The sequence below is a fragment of the Cornus florida genome, unplaced genomic scaffold, assembly GCF_030987335.1.
Source record: "Cornus florida cultivar Cherokee Brave unplaced genomic scaffold, ASM3098733v1 CherokeeBrave_3.0.0_Hap2_Chr05, whole genome shotgun sequence".
Lineage (NCBI taxonomy): Eukaryota > Viridiplantae > Streptophyta > Magnoliopsida > Cornales > Cornaceae > Cornus > Cornus florida.
The window spans coordinates 79,326,444-79,347,229 of NW_026775575.1; the positions used below are offsets into that span (position 1 = coordinate 79,326,444).

At 36.6% G+C, this 20,786-nt stretch overlaps 2 protein-coding genes across 2 annotated transcripts; both read left to right on the plus strand.

Moving 5' to 3' along the window:
- Nucleotides 1-9,903: 9,903 nt before the first annotated feature.
- On the plus strand, nucleotides 9,904-11,814 carry LOC132307031 (uncharacterized). The gene has a single exon (XM_059804684.1). The coding sequence runs from the start codon at nucleotides 10,101-10,103 to the stop codon at nucleotides 11,610-11,612; it is 1,512 nt and encodes a 503-aa protein (XP_059660667.1). The 5' UTR covers nucleotides 9,904-10,100; the 3' UTR covers nucleotides 11,613-11,814.
- A 3,002-nt stretch (nucleotides 11,815-14,816) lies between these two features.
- LOC132307032 (embryo-specific protein ATS3A-like) lies at nucleotides 14,817-16,974 on the plus strand. Its single transcript, XM_059804685.1, has 2 exons — nucleotides 14,817-16,028; nucleotides 16,370-16,974. Exons 1-2 carry the CDS (start codon nucleotides 15,912-15,914, stop codon nucleotides 16,847-16,849), a joined length of 597 nt encoding a protein of 198 aa, XP_059660668.1. The 5' UTR covers nucleotides 14,817-15,911; the 3' UTR covers nucleotides 16,850-16,974.
- The last annotated feature ends 3,812 nt before the right edge of the window (nucleotides 16,975-20,786 follow it).

Below are 20,786 nucleotides of genomic sequence, written 5' to 3' on the forward strand. Positions count from 1 at the left end.
ATATATATATATATATATATATATATATATATATATATATATATATATATCTGTTGATGCATAAAGGAGCCAGCCATGGGAAATGAGAAAAAAGGGCAAAGTGAAAAGGAAAGTTGGTGTGATATTGGCGGACCCACTTGGGCTTTTGTGCCAAAATTTCTTTGATCTTGGTTCATCCACGTGGGTTGAAGTTGGTGATGATGATATGTGATAATGATAAAGATAGAAATGAGTAGTTTGGCGGACCAACTTTTTGACTTAGGCTTGATTTTCTACACGTGGGTTTTTGATTGTGTGGTGAGCTGTTTGGTTTGGGTCGGTGGAATGGCCTATTTATTGTGGGTGTTGTCTACACTGCTAAGTAAGAAAGAAAGAAGAGGGAAAAGTAATTAGAGTGGGCAAAGAGAGAGACAGAGAGTGAGTTTGAGGAAAAAACAGAGAGGGCCGAGAGTTGCAAAGGGAGGCCAGAAACTTGGTGGCTTGATGATCTAGTGCAGGAATTCTTTTTCAGTGTAGGGTTCTCTATACCTTGAATGGCATGGGGAGGTTTTGATTAAATGTTTTGATTAAATGCATATTTATTTTGTCTATATACTCACATGATTATGTACGTATTGTGAAGCAGTTTTATTTAAACCTCCATGAGATTCTTGTTATGGTTTTTCCTACTGGGACTCTTGTCTCACCCCCTCCCAGTTTCAGATACCGAAGATGAACGGAAATTGCTTCGGGCTTAGGTTGAAGAGTTGGTGTTGCAGGAATTTATTTTTTTTATTTGGAGATTTTTTTGTGTATTTGAGGAAATTAACTTTGTATAAAAGAGGGGGCAATTTTTATGATCATGGGTGTATTTTGATGTATTTGTATATGAATAAATGGAGGATTTTATTGGAATTGCCGGTTTTTGACACGATTGCTTGAGAAAGATGTTCACTTCACAAGAATGGATCTCCAGTAAATGGGCGAAAGAGATAGAAGGGAAAAATGTAGCACAGATTATGTTGATGCGTACATTTTGGACAAGCATTGTGTACTCTCTCAAAGTAGCAAGCCCTCTTGTTCGTGTACTTAAGTTGGTTGATGGTGAGAGAAGGCCTCCAATGGGATATATTTATGAGGCTATGGAAAGGGCTAAATAAGCGATAGCTAAAGCTTTTGGTGAGAATGAGGAGAAGTATAAGGACATCTTTAAGATCATTGATACTAGGTGGAATATCCAACTCCATCGCCCTTTGCATGCAGCTGGGCATTTCTTGAATCCAGAATAATATATATTATTCCAAATATTGAGCAAGATGAAGAGGTGATGGGTGGTTTATATCAATGCATAGAAAGATTGGTTCTAACCACTGAAGTGCAAGATAAAATTTCTTTAGAGTTGAGTAGATATATGAAAGCTGATGGTCTATTTGGCTCATCAATTGCTATTAGACAAAGAAAGTCAAGGGCACCAGGTAAACAAGTCAATTAATCATTTTTTAGTATATTTGAATTTGAATTTTGTTAATTTTTTACTAATAATATGTAAATAACAGTCGATTAGTGGTTCGCATATGGTTCTACAACTCCTAATTCGCAAAAGTTTGCCATTAAAGTGTTTAGCCTCGCATGTAGCACATCTGGGTGTGAACGAAATTGGAGTGTATTTGAACATGTAAGTTTATAGTATTAGTAATTCAATGATAAAAAATTAGATTATAAACAGTTATACACTTATACTTATTAATTATTTGAATTAATGCAGCTTTATAGCAAGAAGAGGAACTGGCTAACTCAATGTCGATTGAATGATTTGGTTTTCATCAAGTATAATAGAGCACTAAAACGACGATATGACATGCGTGATAGGATCGATCCCATCATTTTAAATGATATAGATGATAGCAATGAGTGGTTGGTTGGAGTAATGGATGAAGATGTAGATGCTGAAAATGAGTTGGTGTTTGAAGATGACTCTTTGACATTGGGTGCAGTTGCTAGAGCTACCGGGATTAGAGAGTCCAGCCATAAATTTAAGATCAAGATCAACTCCAAGGGCAACAAAGAGGACAACACCTTCATGCTCGTCTTCACTATGAATCATAGATGATGACGAGGCAAACTCTGAGGAGACAGAAGTGGAAGAAGATGCTGAGGGTTACAAATCTTTTGATGGGGACGATGATGAGACTATGTTGTTTGGTGAAGAGGATGATATTTAGGTGCCTTAACATTGTTTGGTAACTTTGGTTTTAGGAGTCCTTGTCAAAACTCAAAACTAAAACTAATATTTTGTTGCTTAGTTTATAGATTTAGTAGGCTACTAAGTTAAGTATTGACTATGATACTTTGTAGATTTGGTATGCTACTAAGTATCTTTTGATGAATCTGTTTTGGAGTCAAATGATAGCTTTTGCTTAAGACATCAAGTATAAATTTACAATATATGGTTAATTGGCTAATGTTTTGCTTTTTTTGAATCTTTCTTATGAATAAATAGCTTTATTAGTTTAATTGTTCTATTTTACTGGTTGCTTTATTAGTTTAATTGTGATATTTTAAGACTAATTTAGTGTTTTTATTATTGGATGTTCATTGTTTAATTGTGTTATTTTTGCTAAGAATTATTGTTTAAAAATTTTACTTGTGCGCCTCACATCACTCAGGCTCGCGCCTTGCCGTGCGCCTCGCGCCTAGGCTCCAAGGACCTCTAGCGCCTCGGTGCGCCTTGGGCTTTTAATAACTATGGTGCGGGTATTGGAGAACTCTCTAAGCAGTAGGAAGTGATCACTTCCGTATGGCCCGAGTGACTCTATGAATCGGACTACGTACTCCCGTGGGTTCCCTTTCCTCCTGTCGAACTTACTGAACTTCGAAGCGACATACCCTTGTGGGTATTAGAGGAGAGCGATAGCCTGGGCGTAAGATGGCTCGGGGGCAGTGTCTTGAGAGAGCATGTACCTTTCGCTCCATAACAGGGATTGTAGGTCTGCCAAGGTCACGTAAGGTGATTGTTGGGCCGGCTCCTATGGGCGCTGGAATTCGTCGAGGACCCTTTCTCTGCGAGGAGCCTTCCTTTGGCCTAAGTCGGGCGCATCCAATCTGGCAGGTGCAGTAAGAGGAGTAGTGAAGAGGGCTCATCGGGCCCCGATGGGTGCATCCCTCGGCTGCCTGTGAGAACTGACAGAGCGCCTCCCCTTAGAAGATGGTGGAGGAGCGTGTTGTATCGGGTTATTCGGGGTCACCTGGCCTCCATTAAGTTCGGAAACAAACTCGCTATGCTACTTTGAGTTATGCCGGGGTATTCCATTGTTGGCGATGTCTCGAAGTAAGGCCATCACTTCGTTCTTAGTGTCCTCTAGCCTCTCCATTCGATACGAGAGTGAATTATGAGCCTTGGCCAGGGCGTTAAGGAAGAGGATTCTTCTTCGCGGGAAGTATGATCCGGGGACGCTGCTCGCGGTTCCATCGTATTCTTCTCCGATGGAGAGTCCCTCTTGGGGAGTCGAGCTAACCTCCTGCACGCTTGACATCCATGAAACACTCCCCCCAGTGAAGTCGCCAAAATGTTGATGGTAGTTCTTTGAAGGATGAGGAGATTATTCCACTTAAGTCGAGAGTGCTGAGATTAGTATCCAAGTGGGGATCCAAGCAATTCAAGGGACTCTATGAAATCAGAGATTGAGAAAGGGAAGGCAGTGATTGATACCCAAGTAACTCGAGCTCGGTAGTTAGTTGTTAAGAGTCTTCATCCTCTGCCTTAAAGGCTGATTAATGCCCCTATTTATAATGCTCATTACTTTGGTCAATGTCCACTAGTCACAGGGGCGAGCGCTCTCTTGCTTGTAGGTTTGAGGACCTCTTCCCCCTTATAGATGGGACAACGGCAAGTGGGCCGAGGCGTTTTGCCCACCTGTCCGAAGGAGTAATGGCAATCTCTCTTTAATGCAGGTCCTATCAAATGTCTTTCTCATATTTAATGCACTCTTCTGTTTTACTTGAGGATCAACTTCGGGTATGAACATCCTCTCCCCTTTGCATTAGCCTCGAACTGTGACAATTCCTTGAATCCCAGCCACCTATCCACATTTCCTCAAACTCCCGAGCCTGGAGATGGGGAAATGAGTCTCCTCGGGGTGCCGCCTTCTTGGTCCCGTGAGGCTCCATTCTGGCCCTAATCCTCGAGGCCTTTTCAATTTAGGGGGCTCGAGGTGGGGCATAAAATGTCCGAGGTTCCGTCTGCAGAAGGGAACCTCAAAAAATGATAAAAGAGGAGGGACCCATCCGACTGGAGAGGGGCACCTCCACAGAGGAGTGAAGGGTGGCGACCCCTTCCTCGTTCAGTAAATTCAGTTATAGGACAAGTAGCTCGAGATCACTTGGTTCTTTCAGGGACACACCAGATAAATACTGGCCAGGTGTGTCTTTTTTCCAGAAATGGTGCCACGCGAGTAAGCGTCGTGGTACCTTTATTAACAATATACAATGGTTGATATATAGGTTTGTCCATGATGGTGTCTAGAGAACTGGTCTGTAGTGCCAATGTAATCTGTGGCGCATATGATAGTAGATTTACTGTTGTTGATTTCATTTATTAATCATCTTTTAGGGTGGTTAGAGTTCATACTGTTTTCATCATTGTCTTCTTGTATCTATGACCTTTGCTTCTTACTTTCATTTGTTATCTTGATGCAAAGGGTTGATGGGTAATGAAGGGCATGTAACTGGATGAAAGCTAGAAACACCGATAATCACAGAAGTTATCCCTCTGTATAAGGCCAACATGGGGGAGGTTCAAGTCTGTATTTTCCTTGTCAGTGTGATATGCCATCGGTGCTTTTTCTATTAGTATTTCTGCCCCATTCCAATTGGGCTTTTTCTATTTCTGCCCCATTCCAATTTGTTGGATGTCCCTTAAAGTAAGGTTTAAAATTTGTTCTATTCCACATTTATCCCTGTACAGGACAAACATGACTGAGACTTAGGTATGTTCTTTCTGGTCAGTGTGGTATGTTATGGGGGTTTGTTTTATGGTTTTTGGTCTTCTGTTTAATCCCAAGTTTTTGGACAGCTCTTAAACTAAGGTTTAACTTCTCATTTTATCCCTGCACTGGAACAAGAAGTATAGGTGTGTTCTTCGTAGTCAGTGTGATTTGGCATGGGTGCTTGTTTTATGGTATTTAGTCTTCTGTTCCATTACAATTTTGTTGGATATATGTTAATTTGGAATTTAAAATCGGGTTAACTTCTTACTTTACTGCTGTTGATAGGTTGTACTTGTATTGTGTTTCTATGGGTGGAATGACTGTATGATGCTGTGTTGGTCGTGTCAAATCATCTCGTGACAGTATTTTCTCTAAGGATCGAGTATGGTTATCTCACTGTATGTACTTTTCTTACTCCAATGTATACTATGAAACTCCATAGAGCCGCTGAACAATCGCAGTTGGCCTGTTTTAGTGCCGCAATCATATTCCCAACATTGTTAAGGAAGAGTTACGCTTCTTGTTTATTAGGTCTATATTCTAGGTATTGATTCCGTGGTGACTATGTTCTGAAAGTGGCTTAGGAATGCACTTCAGTGGTATATTGATATGTTGTTTTTGGCACTTTTTTCATTTATGCATTTGGACCAGGGGAAATGTTACTGCTTGTTTAATTAGGTATGGCCTATTTCTCAGGTGGGTGATGAGGTAGAGTATCGTCATGGTGGTGGTTACTTGCTAAAATAGGGGTTAGGGTTCCATTTTGGTTGTGTTTTGATTTGGTGTTCCAGACTCTCCTTTCCGTTTGTAAACAAGTTATATCTTTCTCTCTCCGTGTTTGGTGACTGTTGTCATTGAAATAGAATGCAAGAGCTGGTACATGGGACTAATTTTGTCACTTAGTCTTCACCATTACAGGGTATGTAGTAAGCTTCTAATTTTGATCTAAAAACTGTTGTGTATATACTTTGATTGTTTTTGTAACATCGTTGAGATTGTTTCCAGTGTTATCCTTGCTTGGGTGTTATTACTACTGCCGAAAAACACTACTGCGACTGTCAGTGCGAGGTTTGGTATTTTTATGCAGTTTGGTTTTAATGGTATATCTTCTGTTACCATTTGCCAGCATTGGACTGTGATCTTTCAGTATTTATCATCCTAACATATGATTTGTCCTTTTATGATTTATGCTCTCTATGTGACCTTATGCAGCCACCAAATATCTAATAATATGGCTTTTTTGGGTCAAGGGGAAGGAAGGTAGGATGGGGTGTCATGACTTTTGGTGTTCATTTTGTTTAGTTTAGTAGAGATTAAAAGAATAATGAATATGAATCCAAGTATAGCAGCACTGTTGACAAAAGATTTGAATGAATATGAATCCAAGTATACCCTAATCGGGAAAATGATTACTCTGGAAGTCGAGAGCTCTGACTCAATCAATAATGTGAAATCAAAGATTCAACTGGCAAGGGCTGATCTTTGCTGGGAAACAATAGGAAGATGGTCGAACCTTGGCGAACTATAACATTCAGAAGGAATCGACCCTTCGTTTGCTGCTTCGTCTGCGTGGTGGGATGCAAATTTTGTGAAGACCTTGACTGAAAAAACTCTATCCTTGTTGAGGTGGAGAGGTCGGATACCATTGATAACATTACAGCGAAAAATTGAGGAGGGGATTCCACTGGACCAGCAGAGGTTGATTTTTTCTGGGAAGCAGGTAACTACGACATACAGGAGTCGTCAACCCTGCCCTTGGTCCTCCGTCTCTGTGGTGGTTTCCGAGTTTGATGACGGTAATGATGTTCTTGGCCTTGCATCTTGTTCTCTACGTGATTATGTGTTAAATGGTGTTTTAAAACTGTTTCTCTAAAATTTAATTGGCCAACGGGCTTCTGTTTGTGTTGGTGGCATGGCAGCAGTCTATACCCTAAGTGCATTTTATGAAATAAATGTTCTTGAATCTGTACTCTCTCCCTACTGTGTGTAGCTTAAATTTTAGCTCTTGTTTTCTCAGTATGGAACACTGGCATTCACCCTTTTCAAGATTGATGAATGTGAGATTTTGTTTTTGCAAGCATGTTGCAGTTCTTCCTGCATTTAACCATTCTATTCTCGACTTGTTTCGACTTTGCATTTACCATTTTTACGATGTTCTATTATCAAAATATTTTCGAGCGTGTTGGCCTTTATAAAGTGATGGTCTATCGGGAGGGATTTTTGGTTCTTCTTGCTTTCACTCTTTCTACAGGATCTGCTTATCAAAGTTATGAAACAAATGGAAAAGGAGGGATTTCTGGTTCTGCTTCTAGGTCACTAGGATTACTTCAGCTGCATCTGAACATGTCACACATTCTTGCTTATTATAAGTAAGCTCTTATCTATGATTTATTGTGAAGAATTCCTTGTCAGATAGTTACAAGTCATGCTTTGATCATGGCTATACACGTTAGCAGCAAGATTTAGGATGTGTGTGTGTGTGTGTGTGTGTGTGTGTGTGTGTGTGTGGTGGTGGTGGTTATATCCTGTGTGTCTATGATAGTTGTTGCTAGATCTTGTGTCTATGATGGTGTTTGGAGAGCTGGTCTATAGTGCTATTGTAATTGGTGGTGCGTGATAGCAGCCAACAGGTTTTCTTTTGTGGTTATTACTAGTATCTTTAACTTGCAGTTTCCCCATTAGTGGACGTTTTCTGGAACACTGCTGATTAATCATCCTTAAGTTTTGTTTGAATGGATTGTTGTTGGTACTGTTTTCATTATTATTGTTGCCATCATTTTAACTCTGTTTAGGACCACCTTGTATGAACTTGAGGTATGTTCTTTCTGGTTGATGTGGTTTGTCACGGGTGCTTGTGCGAGGTAGTGAGGATTAAAATCAGTTCAAACTATTCACTTTATCCTTGTATAGGAGCGACATGAATAAGTCATAGGTATGTTCTTTGTGGTCAGTGTGATTTGGAATGGGTGCTTGTTTTATGGTATTTAGTTCCAATTTTGTTGGATATATCTTAAATTAGAGCTTTAAATCGGTTTTTAACTTCTTACTTTACTGTGGTTGATAGGTTGTATTGTCTTTGTAAAGGTGGAGTGGTTATCAGGTTCTGTGTTGGTCATGTTATGTCATCTGTGAGTTTGTGACCGTCTGAGTTGAAACATGAACGAAGGATCCGGTATGGTTATATCTAGAGTTTTTCATGTTGATCTTTTAGTGTGTGCGTATTTCTTACCCGGATGCTTAACATAGAACTCTATGGAGGCGCTGAATAATTGTAATCATGCTAATTTTTTGTGCCGTAATCTTCTTCCCAACATTGTTAAGAAAGAGTGATGCTTCTTGTTGATTTAGGTATAGTTTATTTCCTAGGTGAGAAGGTTCAGATTGTCATGGTAGTGATTATGGTCTGAAAGTTACCTAGAATGCATTTTAATGTTAATATCGATGCGGTGTTTTTTATTCATGTTTTTGTTTATGTTGTTGGGCTAGTACATGTTCTTTTGGTAGTAGAAGTTTTGCTTGGGCAGTGTTTGTTTAATTAGGTATTTAGCCTATATGCTAAGAATTGGGTTAGGGCTGCATTTTGGTGATCTTGATTGTGGTGTTCTGGACTCTCCTCCTGGTTTCTAAACTTGCTCTCTTTTACCATTTAGGGCTTTTTATTTTTATTTTTTTTAAATGGCAAGAATGTTAGGAGTTAGAGGTTTAGTGGGGAGGGGGAAAGGTGCAAAACTTGAACACGGGCTTCCGGACACGGGGAGTAATCCATCCACTCAGACAACACCACACTTGCAGAGTTGCTTTCGGTGCATTTCATTATTCTTTACATCTTCAAAATAGAAGATCGAAGGTTCAAATTGCATTGGGACAAATGTGAGCGCACCGTGTTTGGCCAAGCAATGTTATTGTCTTGTGTTTGGTGGCTGCTGAGGAGTGTTGTCAATGATATAATGCAGCAGCTGGTACATGGGATTAACTGTGTCACATTATTTGGTTAATAGTCTATGGTAGGGTCCTAGATTTGATCTAAAACTGTGTATTCTGACTGGTTTGGTAACAATTTTGAAATTGTTAATGAAGTCAGTTTTATTGTTAGTTTGTTACAACTACTGAATTTTTTATAAACTGAAAACACTAATTAGTATATGATGTGACTAAACACAAGTCTTCAAATTCCATTGGAACTCAACCTTCAATATTTTAGAACCAAAAAAACAAAAAAAAAAACCCTAATCCTACTTGACCGTCGAAATTGCACAATTGAATGATATTATGAGGAAAAAAACAAAGGTGGGTCTGCAATATACATTTTACCTGTGAGGTAAAGGGGATAATTGCGATTTTGCGACTTTTGTCCAATAACAACACTAATAAACATGAAGACTAATAAACAATGAAGAGTTGGAAAATTAAAATAAGGAAGGTTTTTTATTTTTATTTTTTTTCATTGATAAAAAATTCACCACGTACCCATTTTTCTTCATGGGTACTCAAACCCTCCACGATGGGAAAAAAATAAATATATAATAATAATACCACTAGAACTTTATTTTATGTGAGTTATCACATCTAAAAATAGAATTTGAACTGCTTTTATTTCAGACACACAAGAAAACTAACCAATCATTGAATACGGGAGTTGTAAAATTATTTAACATGTTTTTTAGAAAAAGTTTAACAGTTCAAGTCATCCTGATAGAAAAGAAAAAAAATTGTTGAAAAAGTAATGTTCATTCCTATTTACTTTCTTAAGGATATATCATTTGTGAGAGTAAAAAATACTAATTTATTTTGAAAATATATTTTTCAATCTTTTCTTATTTAAAAAAAAAAAAAAAAAAAAACCACATACCTCAAACGTTGAAGCTAAACCACATATTTTTCAATCTTTTCTTATTTTTTAAAAAAAAAAAACTCTTTCAGGATTAAACTCTTGACCTTCCAGTGAAAAGCCGCGTATTATTAACCTTGGCCGCTTCGAATAGTATGTCTAAGCCAAAAACCCTAAGCCTATGTGTAAACCAGAAACCCTAAAACCTATCATCAGCATAGAGAGGGACGGCCAACACAAACCCTAGAAACAACACTGTTTAACAACCTCTCCCCAAACCCCTCAAAATTGTCCTCTCTCGTTATCAAATGAAGACCATATCAGGGAAAATCGTATCGACAAAGCCAATCTCTCTCTCCAAAGCAGCTAAAGTCCTATCCGCCTTCGTTACAGCCGACACCGGAGCTTCACACGCTGTGTCCACATACCTCAAACGTTCTTCCGACTCATTCAACGAGTTGGTTCTCTTTCACAAGGAGCTCAAAGCTTCTCGCAAGCACAAGAAACATCAACCACAGAGTGTAAGCAATGAAACCCCCAAAATTTCTTATCCAAACCCTGAAGAAACTGAATTAAGGCCAAATGTTGAAGATGCTGTGCGAAAGACAGATAAGAAGAAGAAGATTTCTAAGCTAAATTCTGAAGAAGCCGAAGCCGAAGTCGAAGCGGGGACTATTATTGAACATGCTGTGAGAAAAATTCAGGAGGAGAAGGTTTCTGAGCTAAACTCTGAAGAAGCTAAAGTGGCTACTCGCATTGAAGGTAGTGTGAGAAAGAGCTTGAAGAAGAGGATGCATTTTACTTATAAAGAAAAAAGTTATAAGAAGAAGATTACTACGCTACACCCAGAAGCGGAACCAGGGACAAACAGTGAAGATGGTTTGAGAAAGAGAGAGGAAAAGAATACTTTTGAGCTAAACCCTGATGAAGTCAAAGCCAAAGCCGACGCCGAATTGGGGCAAAACGTAGAACATAGTGAGAAAAAGAGGGATAAAAAGAAGATGGCTGACCCAAATTCTAAAGAAGCTGAAGTGGTACCAAAGGTTGAAGATAGTTTGAGAAAGAGGGATAAGAAGAAGATTTCTGAGGTATCCCCTGTAGAAGCTGAAGCAGGGCTGAATGTTGAAGATTGTCCAAAGGTTGAAGACGGTGTGAGAAAGAAGGATAAGAAGAAGATTTCTGAGGTATCCCCTGAAGAAGTTGAAGCAGGGCGGAATGTTGAAGATGGTGTGAGAAAGAGGGATAAGAAGAAGGTTTCTGAGGTATCCCCTGAAGAAGTTGAAGCAGGGCCGAATGTTGAATATGGTGTGAGAAAGAGGGATAAGAAAAAGATTTCTGAGTTATCCCCTGCAGAAGTGGGTCCAAAGGTTGAAGATGGTGTGAGAAAGAGGGATAAGAAGAAGATTTCTGAGGTATCCCCTGAAGAAGTTGAAGCAGGGCAAAATGTTGAAGATGGTGTGAGAAAGAGGGATAAGCAAAAGATTTCCGAGGTATTCCCTGCAGAAGCTGAAGTGGGTCCAAAGGTTGAAGATGGTGTGAGAAAGAGGGATAAGAAGAAAATTTCTGAGGTATCCCCCAAAGAAGCTGAAGCAGGGCCGAATGTTGAGGATGGTGTGAGAAAGAGAGAGAAGAAGAAAAAGAAAAATACTGGAAATGTAGAAAGAGCTGGTGAGGGTGATTTAAGAATCGGGGAGGGTGAGAGGAAAGAAAGGAAGAAGAGGAAGAGTGGGCAGATTGACGAGGAAGAGGTTGTTGATTCGCCGGAGCAGAGTGGTTCAAAGAAGAGGAAGAAGAGAAGGAAAATTGAAGGTAATAATTAGCGTTGGTGTACAATTTTGCAATTTGTATTGGTGATGTTGTTGGTTATAGGGGGTGATTGGAAGGGGTAACATTTCTGGGGCAATCAATGGCTTGCAATCTTTTGATAAACACTCTGGTGGTAATGTTTTTCGTGTAATGAAAATTTTCTTTTTAATTTGTTTTCTGACCTATACACTGAAATGAAATTTAGGTGATGGTTTATGTTGTGCTTTCTTCAAATTTGTATTAATGCAAACTATTATTTGAATTTCGAATAACAATATCTAGCTCAATGCCATTGTCATAAGAAAAGGCGACGATAATTGTACATATAGAAACCATGTACTACCTCATGAAACAATGGCGAGATCATATTGCATTATTGTTGCAAATTAACAATCACGGTATAGCATATCAAATCTAAACTGTGCCCAGTGTTGGAAAGTTTGCTTTACTCACAATGATTAATCAACCTATAGTTGCAATTACACTTGGACATCTGCTTCAGATGTTTGTTCTGTTTCACAATGGAAGCATCTTTGATTGTTAGATGCTAATGGATGTAATTGTTAGAAAGGACATCCCTAGCTGAGCAACAAGGGAGCTGAAAATTTGAAATAGTTTGAAGGTGTGAAATTAAAGGAGATCATTAATTGCAAGCGATGCTTGTGCATTTCTTCCAGCCTTTTAAAGTGTGAATCTACAAGCTTTGCAGGCTACATGCGTTTGCTGAATAATCTATTATTATAGATGGTGCTTCTCTTAATCTTTTTCAAGTATTTGCCTTTACATCAAGAGTTTTCACTTGTAACTCCCTTATGTTCTGTTATGAACATTTTGTTGTTGGCTAAATTTTTTAAATATCTTGCTTTGAAATATACTTATTTGCATTAGTTTCTGATGAAGAAACTAGTTGGGAGGGCAAAATAATTGTTGTCTTAACCCATGAGTTTTTCGAGCGACAACCCAATTGTCTTGACCCACAATTCTCCGGGAACTGAAACATGGGACATGTTGATTGGTGGATTAAATCCTTAACAATGCAGGTTGTAGCTTGTGCATTTTTTAATTCAAGAATTTCAAATAATTACTTTCTCCTTTTTTCTATTTTATATTCACCAGGAGCCAATTTCTGAGTAGTTTGGTTTGGTAGAGCATTGTCACAACGTAAGGATAGTGTCTGAGACACTCAGGTTTCTGATTCCTGTGTGAGGATTTTATGAAGTGAAGAATTTTGTATTGCTAGTTAGCTTGTTAAAGAATGTTGCTTTGTAATGAATTGCAATACTGCACTGAACTTTTGGGGCATTCACATAGTTTTGTTTGAAATCGATTATCAGGGTAATCTTCAGAGATTCAATCTGGAGCTTTTTGGTAGATGTTGAATTGTCCAGCTTTGCACTGTTTTCATAAAATGATACTTCAAATGTTGATATTCAAAGAATCGTGTATGAATTTCTTAGAGGCATGTGTTCATTTTTGTATGTACTGATTGCAGCTCTGTAATTGTTTTCTTCTCTCTATTCTTCCTGAAGCAAGTACAGACTATGGTTACTTGGGGGAAAAAAAAGGTTACAAGCTATGGTTTTTCTTTCTTTCTTCTTCTTCTTCTTCCCCATACCTTGTTCATGAACTTTATTGTGCTAATAAAAACTATCTGTGAAACTTTACATGATGCCTGGAACATCATCCACCAATTTGTGTGTAGTGGCACCATTTCAGTGGTTGACACCATGGAGAACAGTAAATTGATCAGTTCTTGGTCCAGACATACGAGTTTATCAGATATATATGTTCTTTTGTGTTGCCCCAACCTTTTGGCCTAGTTCCGTAATTGTTTTCACAGTTTTCCTTTCTTTCTTTTCTTTTCCTTTTTCTTTTTATTTTGGTGGGAATTAGGGTACTGGGATTGATTTTTTTCTTCTTTCTTTTTCTTTCATGCCTACCTTGTTCGTAAAATTTATTGTGCTAATAAAATCTCTGTGAAAACTTTTCATGCTGCCTGTACATATTACTCTGTGATTTCATAGTGAGACCAGCTTGTGCATTTAACTAAATTTTATTGAATTTCAATTCATCCTCATGTCTTCTGCTTTGGTAATTTTTCATATCTCACGCAATCAGCTACATGCACTTCTCCTTGATGGTGATATCATCGAAATAGAAAATCTTTGAACTAGTCCTCCCTATAGTCGTAGAGACTACTCTGGGACAATCCCTTTTACCCTCTTTCACACACACACACACACACACACACACACAAACAAACAAACACGTTATTGTATTTATGCATCTGTTGTAATCAGTTTAACTTAAGAATATTTCTTTACTAAGATGTCTAATATGCCTAAAGCGCCCTTTACCGGTGAAGATTTTATCAATGAAAGCTAAAATTACTGGGGGGAACCAAATTTTATCTTGTTGCCTGTAGCATACTTTGTTCTGAGATTTCTCTTTCACAACAACAGATATTGTCACAAAGCTCTGTAATTATATCCCTGATGTAAAAAGAAATTATCCATGTTACTGGTTCAGGCTTAAAGTTTGACCAAGGATACTACTACCAGGTGATGCGTGCTTCGGGGTAAAGGAAGGCAGAGCTTTAAGGTTTCATTTCAAGGCTACGTTGCTTTGAACAGGAAGGAGGTCAGTTGATTTGTTTTAAATTTTACAAAAATAATTTTTCTTTTATATTATTTTGAAACTCGGCTTTGACAATGTCTCTCTAACTCTGTTTCGGACACACATATATGATATATACAACATAAATGTTGTGGAAAATTGATTGGTCTTTCTAATGGACCTGTGAAAAACTGGATAATCTCCCATATTTTGGCTAGTTCAACCTTCAATATTAGAACAACACTAGACTGTATTTTATTTGCTTAAATTGTTATTTTTTTCTATTAATAAAAATCTCTCTTTTTTTTTCCTCTCTATTTTTAGTCTGTTTTTGACTAGTGCAAAGAAAACAGCAACAATTAGGAATAGTGACATGGTTCAATTGAATAATTTGATAGAGGAAGTGATGATAAGGAAAGAGGATGACCAAAATTACCCGTTGTTAGTAAGGAAAGGTATGATAAGGTTATAGCGTTATATGGAGAAGAATGGAAAAATTAGATACATGTAACAAAACCCAAGTAATTGGAAAAGGGCTTGTTGAGTTGAGAATCTGTTTTTGCCAACTTGCTGTAGGCAGTTGAAGTGGCTGGTCTAACCGCTGATCCTTTTACAGTTAGGTTTATTTGAGTAGTGATATGTAAAAGCATACCCTTGCCTTTGCTGCCCTTGCTTGCCCCCTATTCGTTAAGCCTATATTTGGTTCAAAGAAACCTTGTCTTCGCCCTCCTATGCCACCAACAGGCCTTAATTTTAAGCCTTATGCCAGATTGAGACCAGAATGTAATTGTAGTGATCAAAAGACTGTATAACAGTCTTAAAAGAGATGATTTCCTTAACAAGAATACGATCATTGAGCATGTGCCATGTTACTTAAATGTAAGAAGATCATGAATGAATTAGGAGTGAGCTCACTTCACCTAAAGCAATTTGTTTAGAATTGGCAAATGACATGTTAGAGGTTAAAGATTTCTTTTTGTTGATGAAACAATACCATTAACTCTTTTTCTCTCTCTCTGGATAAACACCATGGATTCTAAACTTTAACATCCATCCTCCTTTTTATTATTTTTTTTGGAGGGGGAAAGATGATAAAGGAAGAGAACTTCCTAAAAATTTTAATGGCCAATTTGGTGACATCGTCAACGTGTTTCACTTTAATTTGGTAATAAAAATTTTAGTTCTCTTTTGTATTCTCTTGAATGCTTTTAGTCTTTTGTTCTTTTCTTCTGTAATAATCATTCTATTGAACCTTTAAACGTAAACGTAACAGCTTAAATCTCGTATATTATAAAATACGTAGATCAATTATGAGATCATATAACTCAACTGATAAAATCTAGCCATAGCAATGAAAACAAAAAGGATCAAAGAGATTATTACAAAAGTAACAAGGTGCTTTGCCCTAATTAAAAGAAATCATCTCTAATAAAGCAAAAGAGTATAAGTAAAAGGTAAGCAACCCTTTATACAGAAGAATTACATCTTAGGCACAAAAGAAAATCTTTAATAAATAGAATCTTTGCTTGTGAATTTTGAGAGAGAGAGAGAGAGAGATTGCTACTTTACTTTCGAGTCAGTGAAGAAAGGAATGAGCGACCAAAAAAAAGAGGATGGGCTATAAATGGCATTGAGGGTCTGATTGATATTTCTAAGCACTTATTTCTCGAGATTTGTGCTTGAAAAGATCAAGAAGAATGAAGTATTGCAGAGGATGGATCTCTCTGTTATTCATTGCTCTCTTTTTTGCTTTTGGCTTTGGTTCAGAGATTTATGTACCCTCAGATGCAGAAAGTCTCCCACCAGAAAAGAAGGTACTGAAATGAAACCGGTAATTAGAGCCCAACCCTAACTTTTTTTTAATGCTCTGGCTGGTTAGTAATGGGCACCAAGCACCACTACAGCTGGTGTCACTAACATTCCTGAAACATCATTCCAAATTGTGCTACCCAAAGCTTGCTAGTTTTGCAAAAAAGTCTGATACAATGGTAATGTGTTATAATCGTGATTTTGATTTCAGCGTTTACTTTGATCTTACTTAATTATGAGTCTAAAAATGTTTATAAAATCAGGAGACAGTTGTGCATGCTTTATATGCGCATCATTTTTTAAATATTTTGTATGTGATATGCATATTTTTCTCCCAATGCTGCAGGAAAATTGTACATACGCGGTAACAATTGAAACGACGTGTACCAAGGGAGCGGAAACATCAAACCATGTCAGCTTGAGGTTTGGCGATACAAAATCGAATGACATTTTGGTGCGACACCTCAATTCCAAGCACACAAGGTGGGTTGATCCATTGGAGCCACAAGTTCTGGACGATGTGCCCAGAAAACCATTTCAAGCGTGCATGGTAGACCAGTTCCAAGTTACTGGTCAATGTGTGGAGTCACCCGTTTGCTACCTGTACCTTAAATTGACCGGAAATGACGATTGGAGACCGGGTTTTGCCCAAGTCCAGGTGTTAGAGGGGTCTCATCTCAGCTCAAATTATTTCTACTTCCGGCGGTATTTGCCCCGGCATGTGTGGCATGGCTCCGATGTGTGTGACAGTGAGGTCACTCCTTTTGGGATCAAGTTCAACAGGAAGGTCTTTGGAAAGAAGCATGTTAAACCATTGTTGCCATAGGAATACCATCTTATGCTGCTTGTATTAGGTTTCTGTTCCCTTTTGCTCTCTCACGTTGTATTTATCATGTAGCATTCTATTTGGAGATGGTGTTAGTTATACCATTGATGATGATATTAGCCTAACTTGAAGAGATATATATATATATATATATATATATATATATATAAAAGGGGAAAATCAAAGACACCAGAACAAACTATTGGTACAGAAATGAATCTTAATTATTATTATTATTTTTAATTTTAATTTTAATCAAATGGCATTATTAATTGGTTTTGAAGTTTGAACCCTTACCCTCTTCCGATTTAGGTTTTTATTTTTGTTTTTTAAGACTCATCCTATATCCTTAACATTAGACCAATTGTTTATTTGTGGTCAAATTTTAAACTGAAATCCGGTGAAACTGAAGAGGAAATGCATCTGATTAACAAATTTGGGTATTTAGGAATAAAATTTACTGCATTATATCGATTTTTTTTAAATTATTTTTATATAAAAAAAGTAAAAATAAAAAAATCTTACCAATGGTCATAAATGAAGATGTTCCAGAGCCGTCTTGTCATACGTGAACATTTCTTATTTTCTGAAGCAAAAATGAACATTTCACGTGATACATCATATCAATGTTTCATGGTGGTACATCATATCCCAATTGAAGGACTGAATCAAGCCTGCTTCTTGTTTATTCCTCCAGCTGAAAAGGTGAAGGTAATTTAATACACACTAATACCACTTTTTATTATTATTATTATTATTATTATTTCCCCAAGTACATTAATAACACTTACTTAAAAGGAATTGGGTTTTTTAGAAATTTCTACCTAAATCGTTCAGAACCAATTAATAACGAGATTTTAAAAAATATACAAGAGGTGGGGTTGTAATATCAATGAACCCAAATTTGTTTTGCATGATATTTTCCTTAGTAACTTCTGGATTCTTAGCGGCACGAAAATTTTCGGATGGATGTTATTAAGATATGTTTGGATGATTGCATATATTCGGAGTTTACAAATTATTCGATAATTCAAAGTGATTAGGGTAATTGAATGAGTTGATTCATATTTTTATTATTTGAAAAAAAAAAAAAAAAAAAAAAAAAAAAAAAAAAAAACCCAACCTGACTTCCTCGCATAACCTGATTTTTAGAATTTGACTCATTTTTTTAGAATGATTCATTTGACATATATCAAAATAATTCATAATTTTTTTCCCTCCAAATAAAGAAAATTTTAATTAAAAACAATAATGTACTAATTGAAAGCATTTTGTAAGGACGAGAACTAGCAAACAATTAACCGTTGAAAATGTCGAATCAAACACAGTTTTAAGAATTTTCAATAAATTCTTACTGTCTGTTGGCCCAAAAAAGAAGAAAAAAAAAAAGAATCCATTTAAAGCATAGAGTCTATATATATATATATATATATATATTCACTGAAAAGAAAAGCTTCAAGTCTACAAAACAATGACCAGCTGATAATCAGTTTTACCTGTGAATTGAATCTTTTCAATCCTCCACATCTTCTAATCAAACAATGAACCATTAAACCCTTATCTACCCCATAAACTTGAGCATTACAAATATTTATACTGAAAGTACAAGTCCTAAAAATTGAACTACCAAGCAACAATCTCTTAAAAACATGCAAAATTTAGGAGCAATTAGGCCCCACAAGATTAAAGAGTCCATAAGAAATCACAACAATCCGAAAACAAAATTCCCCAAAAAATTAAGAAAATTACCAAAAAAAAATATATATATATATATATATATATATATATATATATATATGAAAAGAAAAAAAAATGTGAACATGGACCGACGCAAAAGAAATTGAATTAGCTAAAAAGTAACTTTTCTTTGTGGCAAAGTTATGAGTTTTGTTCAACCCAATATTTTTTCTTACGAGAAAGTATAGAATATTCTGTTTGTATTGTGATACCTCCGATTCTCAATTGAGAATCATGATGGTTCATTGGCTGGGTGGAAGTACCATATGGTAAGTACCTTCGAATATTGTATATTTTTTTTATTTTTTTATAATGACTTCTACACATACTTTGTACAATTTAACCCCTACCAATTTCAATCCATTTAATAGTGTTGGAGTGCTATAACAAGATATAATATGTTGCAAAAGTATTTCATCTTATATACACAATTTTTTTTTTTATTTTTTTTTTTTAAGGCAAATGGTAATCACGCATATACCCATATCTCTAAGGAGGGTCGAACCTTGACCTTCCCTTTGGAATAGGAGGGCCTATACCTCTACGCGGTTAGTGAAAAAAATTATTTAGGCCTTTATCATCTTTTACATATTTAGGCTTTGTTTGGATTTGAATGATTTGGAGATCAAGAAAAAGAAAAGAAAAGATAGGGAGGATTGTGTTTGGGAGCTTTAATGAAAAGAAAAGAAATGATAGAGAGAGAATTATCTTTCCAAAAGTGAAAAGATTTGAATAGAAATGATAAAGTGTTGATAAAACTTTCATAATACCAAAAATAACCCTAATATCATAAATAACAAAATTAAAAAGACATTTGGGTCCATAATAATTATTAGGGCGTATAATGTTTATTCATTCACGGTTCCATTGCCATTGGTTTACTGAATACTGCATTAGAAAAAAAATAGATGAATTGTAGAGAGAGAGGAGGGGGAGATGTTATAAATTTGTCTAAAATTTATTTATGACGTGGTAAAAATGTTTTGGCTAAAGAAGTGTGATGGTTAAACTTCCAAATTAGCTTCCGAATGAAGGTTTGAAATTCTTAGACAGCAAGAATTATTCTTGGGCAATAAGTGTTATTTGGCTTTCAAAGGAAGCTTTGTAATATACTTGGATACCAAGTATATTTTTGGCTATAAATAGCCTTGCATTCATTTGACGAAAAACATCCGAGAGGCATCCAAGAGTAAGACAATATTCGGATCAAGAGAGTATATTGGTCTTGTGTGTATAAGAAAATCATTGTGTGTATAATGTTCAAGAGAGAATTAAAGTTTGTATTTGGGTGGATTTTTCTATTTGTGTAAACCATATACTATTTGGGATATTTCTTCTTTGTTGGTGAGTGAGTGGTGTGAGAAGAGAGATTATTGTGAGAAGGAACCAAAACATTCTTCAATTTGTAATATTCTTCTTTATAGTGATACGAATAATCATCGCTCGTGGACGTAACTCTATTTGTGAGGTTAAACCACGTATAAATTTTTTTTTGTTGGAGATGATGATGACATTATTTTTATTACTCATATTGTGTTGAAGAAAGACTCTTTATGATGTTGTCTTATCATTTCTACTAAGGCAGATAACTTTTGCCAAGGATGAAGTTTTGTGGCTCATTCAAAATTTTTGCCAAGGTGGAGAATTTTAGTCAAGGTGGAGATTTGTTACCAATTTGTCTAAAATTCATTTATGACATGGCAAAAAAAAAATATTTTGGCTAAAGAAGTGTGATGGGTAAGCTTCCTTCTTAGCTTCCGAAGGAAGCTTTGAAATTCTTGGGCAACAAGAATAATTCTTGGGCAGCAAGTGTCATTTGGCTTCCAAAGGAAGCTTTGAAATATACTTGGACACCAAGTATTTTTGGGCTATATATAGCCTTGCACACATTTGATGAAGGCATCCAAGAGTAAGATAATATTCGGATCAAGAGAGTATATTGGTTTTGTGTGTGCAAGAAAATCATTTTGTGTGTACAATCTTTACGAGAGAGTTGAAGTTTGTATTTGAGTGGGTTTTTCTATTTGTATAAACCATATACTATTTGGAATATTTCTTCTTTGTTGATGAGTGAGTGGTGTGAGAAGAGAGATTATTGTGAGGAAGAACCAAAACGTTCTTTAGTTTGTAATCTTCTTCTTTATAGTGATACGAATCATCATCGCCCGTGAACGTAACCCTATTTGTAAGAGTGAATCAC

What these genes read in the sequence shown, in the direction of transcription:
- LOC132307031 (XM_059804684.1), top strand. Translation starts at nt 10,101, where the DNA reads ATGAAGACCATATCAGGGAAAATCGTATCGACAAAGCCAATCTCTCTC.
- LOC132307032 (XM_059804685.1), top strand. Translation starts at nt 15,912, where the DNA reads ATGAAGTATTGCAGAGGATGGATCTCTCTGTTATTCATTGCTCTCTTT. An exon ending in GTCTCCCACCAGAAAAGAAG is followed by an intron (nt 16,029 to 16,369) that starts GTACTGAAATGA and finishes CCAATGCTGCAG; the next exon opens with GAAAATTGTACATACGCGGT.